This window comes from Montipora capricornis, chromosome 8 (assembly GCF_036669925.1).
Source record: "Montipora capricornis isolate CH-2021 chromosome 8, ASM3666992v2, whole genome shotgun sequence".
Lineage (NCBI taxonomy): Eukaryota > Metazoa > Cnidaria > Anthozoa > Scleractinia > Acroporidae > Montipora > Montipora capricornis.
Window position 1 is genome coordinate 31,127,798 of NC_090890.1, and position 7,500 is coordinate 31,135,297.

A 7,500-nucleotide genomic window follows, 5' to 3' on the forward strand; every position below is an offset into this window, starting at 1 on the left:
TTTCTTCGTCTGTCACCCCAACAAAACGGCTGGCGGCCATTTTGAAAAAATCACTTAGGTGATTATCGAGCAATAATCACCTCAAGGGCAACCTATCAGTGCAGAGCATTTTCAATAATCTCCTATGTAATTATACTAATGAGGGATAGTGACCCTAAGTATATACTAAAACAGTGGATAGCGTTGAACGCGCGCACTGATTGGCTACTCAAACTCCGGATATCCTTTGCTATTCACCTCCGAGCAATTCGCGCGGAATTTGAGCCCGAAAATGTTGTAATCTTGGCAGGAATAATTTACATGTGCCGAATCTAATGCAAATGAGAAAAATATATTGTTTTCGCAAATCATTTATATACTAAAACAGCTATTCGCCGAAGTGGTTGTGGCTAGTGGTGGATATTTACCTCGCCTCTTCGCGGCGCGGTAAGCGACTATTCACTTAGGTGAATAGTTGCTAAATATACACCTGATAAAGTTATCCGACCTTTGAACAACTGGGGCCCTTCATGATAAAGAAATCCGGCCTTTATGCAGCTGGAACCAGAAGAAGAAATACAAAAGCAGTGTGCTATATGAGCTACCACTGCATGTGTTGCCAGGCCGTCGTACCACAACAATGCCCCATGATGTTAATTTTATTACAAAATTGTATTTTGTCCCTAAAATGACGTTAAAACGAAAACAGAGGGCAAGAACTTGAGGTATGATATTTGGCTTAGATTAGTTTCTTGGTCAGGGCTACAGTCAGGTACCATTGCACATCGGTATCTTTGTTTAGGGCCGTATGAGATTCAACCTCGTTCCCAGTGTCTCTTTTTTCCGCCTCCATTGTCGTTGAGAAAGTAGGCAGAGAAGAGAGACCCTGGGAACGAGGTTGTATTAGATTAACACAGAACAGTTTTCTCTCGGGATTAGGATCAGATTTTTTCGGCTTTGCTGTTTCTCTCGAATTGATGACAAAACCTTTTCGTTTTTGATGTTTGCCAATTCGGAGACTTTTTTGTTCCGATAAGGAGAGTTTGTTTGGCGACTATTTGGAATCGGATTGAACTACTAGCTACTAAATTTTGGAATACCCTGAGTGATTGGAATTTGAAACTTGTAACTTGGAATCATGGAACTAGAGTGGACCTAGAATTTGGATTTTGGATTTAATTAGACTCTAGAGTGGAAGGAATCTTTTGCACTATGGATTTGGCATTTGGACTCAGAATTTTGGATTTACTAGAACAAGAGTGGAAGAAACCTTTTGGATCACGAATTGAACATTTGGACTCGGAAATTTGGACTTTACTAGTGCATGAGTGGAAGGGATCTTTTGGAACTTGATTTGCAATTGGACTCTGGAATTTTGGATCGGCAATTTGCTTTTGGAACTTTTACAAGAACTTTGATTAGAAACGGACTTTTCAAGAGTAATAGTTGTTTTCCTTGAGAATTGTAATTGAAATGTAATCGATGACTTTGATTTTGTAATAAATTTTGGACGGTGAGTGAAATAATGAGTTTTAAGACAAAAACAATGATATTCTTAAGTATGAGGTGATATTTGCAGCTCTGGTCGTTGATTTATCTGCTGGGCGCGTTGTAGACCTATGTTGCATAGTCTCTCTCTTTTCTTCCTTTTTTCTTTTTTTTATGTCGGAGTGATTTCCAATTGTGAGAATATGGGATGGATTCACTTTTGACTGATTCACGCTTACGAAAGGCGAAATGCTCGAAGTGCCGGCTTTTAAATCTCCCTTGGATAGTTTCAAGTCTAGTGCTTTTGAAATTTACCAACGTTGCACCTCAGAAAAAAAGAAGAACTTCTGCAGGCGCTTGGCATGAAACTAGTAGTAATATCAGATTATTAAATTGCGTTCGACAGTCGCTTTGCAATTGAAGCAAAGATGAAGGGTAGGGAAAGAAACAAACATCTTATAGGGCTGAAGTTTGAGGATACGAGCATGTTCTTCTTGAGATGATTTCAATAAGCGTCGAGTACTATGACCCATGTTACAGGACCCTTGGCTAGCTAGACTCTGAATTATAAGTAGAATTAACTATGAGAGGGTGATGTGAAGTGCTATTTTTTACTCATGTAAACCATCTGAGCGTTAGCCCTACTAATGGAAATTAAATGGGCCCACTCAAGGACAGAGAAAAACTCTCACTAGGGTGGGAATTGAACCCAAGACCACAACTTGTTTCTAAATTATAACTAAGTGCGATTTAGTTGTGGTCAAAACTATTACTGAAAAACGAAACAACGTAAATAGCCCCCTGAGAGGACATGTGCTTACCAGTAAAATACGAAACCCAGACAGAAAATAACCTGAAGGGAATCGAATAACGTTAGAATCGAGGCTAGCTGATATGTTGATTATTTTCGAGTTCACTTCAATTTGGTTTTTACAGCGAATCGCTTACTATACCACTCCCAGCCATGGCCTGGTGCAGCTTTCGGATACCTATCCCCGATAAGCAGTGAGAGAGAACAGTGCCGGCCTCTTACCACATGTGACAGATTCCTTGTGTACTTGTTACTCAGTTCGGTATGTATTGGCGATACAACTATATGAGATTGTAATCATTGTGTCTTCCATACGCAGACATTTTTGGTCGACTTCACGGATCTTACACATGCGCATTTGTTAACAATGATACAATGGCAAAAGGAACGGAGCAGGGGGAAGGATACATGTTAAAGGGGCTATGTCATGCAAAATGATGTAGTTACATGACACCCAAAATCCCCAAAAAGTAGAATGAAACATTGCAATAACCACTTAAAACTGTTCACCAACATAAAAGAAATACAGCAAAAGGAAAGAGAAGCATGGATGAACACAAATAGACAAAATTGAAACGGATTGCATTTGGGTAATCTTGAAAAAAATTGGCCCGACGTTTTTCAAGTTTATGGCAAATCGCCTGGATAAAGGTCGTTTTTTGCGCAGAATCATCTGGTTTGTGATGTAACGATAATGTCATCTGTAAAGAATTCCACGTTACCATTTTTTAGTTTTAAACTTGTGAGTAACCAGAGATTTCCTTAAACACCCAAAAATAACGTGACATAGCCCCCTTAAGATTTCTGCATCGGAAGATAACTTGTTTACCTTGCATCTTTTTTCCGGAGAACCCTAAGATTATGTTCGCACCTGTCAAGGCGTGAATCGAAGAGAAGTAATTTTCCAATCATTCAGCTACAGAAAGCCAAAATGCACTTGATATTGGACAGTGTATAAATAGATGCTCGAGGGATTCCTCTGATATTTGACAAACAGTACACAAAGGTGAATCGACGATTCCTATTTTGTATCGTTTCTTTATCAGTTTCTTTTTTACAATGCTGTAAACAAGTTGTTTCCTTTAATATATTATTATTATTATTATTATTATGATTGTTATTGTTATTATTATTATTATCAATACACGCGGCCAAATGACAAACTGCCCTCTGTAAAACGCGCCTTTTGCGGGCCAAACTGGAAATGCCCGGGTTGAAAATGCACTTGCCGCCCTGATTCTGATTGGCTGCAGAGATGTCAAACAACTTCGCTCGGCCTATGAGATCCTGAGGATACCATTTCAATGGCAGAGTTGGCTCGAATCTTTGTGGACGAGTTTTGTTACTCATTTTTTAAAATCAATTTTTGCCATCGTTTAGCTGATCGTATTGTAGCAACAACTTTCCATACCATTGTAGCATCATTTGCACCCCAGCTCCGCTAGGGCGCAAATGATGCTACTCGGGCAGCAAAAAAAAACTATTTGCCCTCCAAAAGTCATGTTATTGTCCTATTGTTGTCGTGTGTACAGTAAGGCCCTGTTTACGAGCAGGTAGGGTAACCTACTGCTAGGGTGCCCAAGCTAATAGGGCGGCTTCATTTGAGATCGAAACTAAATACAGAGCCAATCACGTTAACTGAAGGAATTGCCTTCTCAGCCAATCACAAGCCGAAATAATTTAAAAGGGGTAGAGGCATCCGGAACCAAGCCCGGGGAAACCAGCTCCTGCCAACCGTTCTAAATTGACTCTAGAATAACCATTCGAAAAGATAAAGGATACCACACTGTTCGAAAAATAAGGGAATCACCCAGTCACCCGCCTTCTTTTAACGCGACAGCTTATGGTAACATACACCTATTCTCCTTATCCCATGTAACATCCGCTGATCACAACCACATTGTAAACAAAGTGTTCTCTCAGACAGCTCAGAGATATTAACGGTCAGAGATATTAAGATATTGTTAACATCCGTAGGGTTGAAAACCATTTTCTGTCAGTTACGATTACTAAATCGTACAAACGACAACACATAGTACGGCTAGAACTGGTTTGTACTTTGATAAGTGAGACGAAGAATTTTACTTCTTTTGATCTACGGTTCCACGTGCTATCGGAATTGTACCGCCGTTACCGGGGATTTGCATATTATTTACAAAGACCCAACCTTGGAGCTGGTGTGTTACACATAAGATCAAGAAACATGACCAAAATGAGACTGTACACCTTAGCACTTATTCGAAACGAAGAGAACATTCTTTTGGGAATGAAAAAACGAGGATTTGGCGCGGGAAGGTGGAATGGTTTTGGCGGGAAAGTGCACACAGATGAAACGATACTGCAAGCTGCAAAGAGGTCAGCTCACACTGCTAATTAGTGACATGATGTACTAAAAGTGTTCCAAAATGATAAAATCACGTAATTTAAAATAGTGTATGTACCTCCTCTCGAGGATCCAATGAGAATGCACCCAGTGCAGAAGACTTGTCTCATTCAGTTAATTTTCATAACTCCAGCTTAATTAACTAAAATAGGCCTATACCACCTAAAACCCCATGCAAATAGCATGTTAAAAATCTAATTTGAGACAGGTCTTGGTGTAGAAAGCTGAATAAATTTATTCAGAGTGAACGTCACCTGTACTGTAATAATCATGAGACGTGGTCAGTTAAGAGGAGTGAACAATAATAACAATAACAATAATAATAATAATAATAATAATAATAATAATCATAATAATAATAATCATAATAATAATAATACCAACTTTATTCATTCATTACAATGAAAGGGAGAGATACCAGAGGTTATCCTTACACAAGGGTATCTGCCTGCTTGTTACTGATCTAGAGTCGATTTTGACGAGGGAGGAAAACTGGAGTACCCAGAGAAAAACCCTGGGAGTCAGATTGAGATTGACTGAATCTCAGCCCACCTGCGACCTCGAGGCCAGAGTTGAACCTGGGTCACTTAGGTGGGAGGTGCGGTTGATAACCACTACGTCATCCTGACTCCCCAGCTTATACTGCAGGAAAATGCCAAAATTCCCTCAGAAGAACAAAAAGGAAGGAAATAACAGGCCCTGACGAAAGCCAACTACTAAAAACACAACCCAAGTTTTAAAATAGTGAGCACTTCACTGTTTCTTTAGTGTCCTTTTGAAAGTGAATACTGAGAGACTTATGAAAGACTTGGTTTCTTTATAAATTATTGCAATAATGTAAATCTATTATTTACTGTCCTCTGTTATTTTAATCTTGTTATAGCTAAAGTAATCTTTTAACACTGTCTTGTTATTAAATTAATTTATTACGTGGCAAGCAATTCTCAGGTTGCTATTAAATTAATATATTTAATTCAAGGTTTCACTGAGTAGCCTTTTGTTTTTAGTTTCCATTCTCCTATTTGACTCATAAATCTTTCATGCTTTCTTTATGTAGGGAGTTATTTGAAGAATCAGGTCTTACTGTCGATAATCTTGAGCAAGCAGGGATTTTAAAGTTTGAATTTCTTGGTGAACCTGAAATCATGGAAGTTCATGTGTTTACCACAAACCAGTTTCAAGGGATACCCACTGAATCGGAAGGTAACAAGTTCAATTTTACAGTAATACTGAAATGTAAAACAACAACCACTTAAAGGAGACACATTCTTGAGTGGGTGTAGAGGTTGTTAACCCATTGTATCCTGAACCAGTCCCCAGTGACGATTACAATCGTCTGGTGTTTGACAAAGTAAAATCTATGAAGTCTCACTCCTAGGAGTCAGTGGGTTGAGGGTTCAACTGATTTTCTGCTTTTCTTATGTTGCTCACTTTGCAAGGGTAATTATACATTGGGATTGTTCAACAGTCTTTATTTACCAATTATTATTATTGTTATTGTTATTATTATTATTATTATTATTATTATTATTATTATTAACAATGAGATTAAATCCCATTATCAATTTCTTATGTGTACAAATTTGTGACATTTCACTGCATAAAAATTATTTTAGAATGGTATTAAGCTGAAATTACTCATGATTTTCCATGATTATTGAAAGAGTCAGGCACTAGCACCTGCACTCAAGATGTTTAAAGTTCTGGAGGATAATGGCCTTAGTGGCTTTTGGGTATATTTAAGCCTCCTTTCAAAAAGCAAACATTCTTTTGATTTGTAACCATTTGTCAGGCAATCTTTCCACCCTAACAGACATAAGAATATTTTAAAGGAACATGAGTATGTTTTGGCCATTCAGGGAAAAACAACAACACATAACTGAATAGACTGGCTGCAATAAAAGTCTCTATTAACAGACTTGCTGCACTCAGCCACTGTCCTGTTTAAGACCATCCTTCAATTCTTTGGCAGTTTCAAAAATTGCACTCAATGCTGTTACTCCTTAAAGTCCCACATACATTTTCAAGGGGGTTGCCAGGATTAGGTATCCACACTTTTCAAGTATTAACAAATGCCAGGAGGTTTTACTTAATTGGACACTCATTGATATGAGGGATGGGCTATGTATATATTTCTTGTACTTTGCCTTAATCCTAAGGGTGCTTTCCTTTTGTCAAAAATGGCCGGCCAGCAAAAATTTGATGGACCACTTGCATGATAATTCCTCATCCTTCCGTAGGAGTATATATATATTTATCATCCTCCAACTGTGTTAAGTCGAAGGTGTTGTTGAGTTTATTCCTCCAAATGCGTCTGGCCCGTCAGTTCTGTCAAACGGAAAGTGTCCTAAGTCATTTCCATGTTCATAAGCACTATTAATAGTTGGTTTCCCCAAAATTTAATAACAAAAATCACTCAAGAAAGTAATCCACTTCATTTAGCAATGCAAAAAGAGCAAACCATATAAATAATGATATTATGATGAACGTCAACTATTTTTCCTACCTATCCTTACTATGGATTTTTTTGTTCCATAGTGAATGAAAAAGAATACAGATCTTTCCTTTGCAATGAAATGGATGAAATTATTGAAAAGCTTAAAATGGTGTATCAGAATAAAAAAAGAAACGATTATGCTGTCTTAAAATTACTTTCAGCATTTTAAATAAATTTATCCCTTTTTAATATTAACTAAGGTTCTTATTACTCTTCAGAAATGAGTCCCAAGTGGTTTCCCATCTCTGAGGTTCCATTCACTGACATGTGGCCAGACGACATTCTATGGTTTCCTTATTTGTTGAAAGGACAGATGTTTTCAGGATATTTTAAGTTTAGGGG

General features: G+C 37.9%; 2 protein-coding genes across 2 annotated transcripts in view; one reads left to right on the top strand and one right to left on the bottom strand.

Annotated features, from left to right (window-relative positions):
• Positions 1 to 4,153: 4,153 nt before the first annotated feature.
• LOC138059223 (oxidized purine nucleoside triphosphate hydrolase-like) overlaps positions 4,154 to 7,500 on the top strand; it is a 4,676-nt gene continuing 1,329 nt past the window's right edge. Inside the window, exons 1-3 of the mRNA XM_068904786.1 lie at positions 4,154 to 4,633; positions 5,719 to 5,864; positions 7,377 to 7,500. The exon at positions 7,377 to 7,500 is cut by the window's right edge and continues 1,329 nt beyond it. Coding sequence (XP_068760887.1) covers positions 4,482 to 4,633; positions 5,719 to 5,864; positions 7,377 to 7,500 — 422 coding nt within the window. The 5' untranslated portion in view covers positions 4,154 to 4,481. The remainder of the gene's footprint in view (positions 4,634 to 5,718; positions 5,865 to 7,376) is intronic.
• LOC138059195 (solute carrier family 38 member 10-like) overlaps positions 7,044 to 7,500 on the bottom strand; it is a 29,477-nt gene continuing 29,020 nt past the window's right edge. Inside the window, exon 15 of the mRNA XM_068904737.1 lies at positions 7,044 to 7,500. This exon is cut by the window's right edge and continues 1,092 nt beyond it. The gene's annotated coding sequence lies outside the window, so the exon portion shown is untranslated.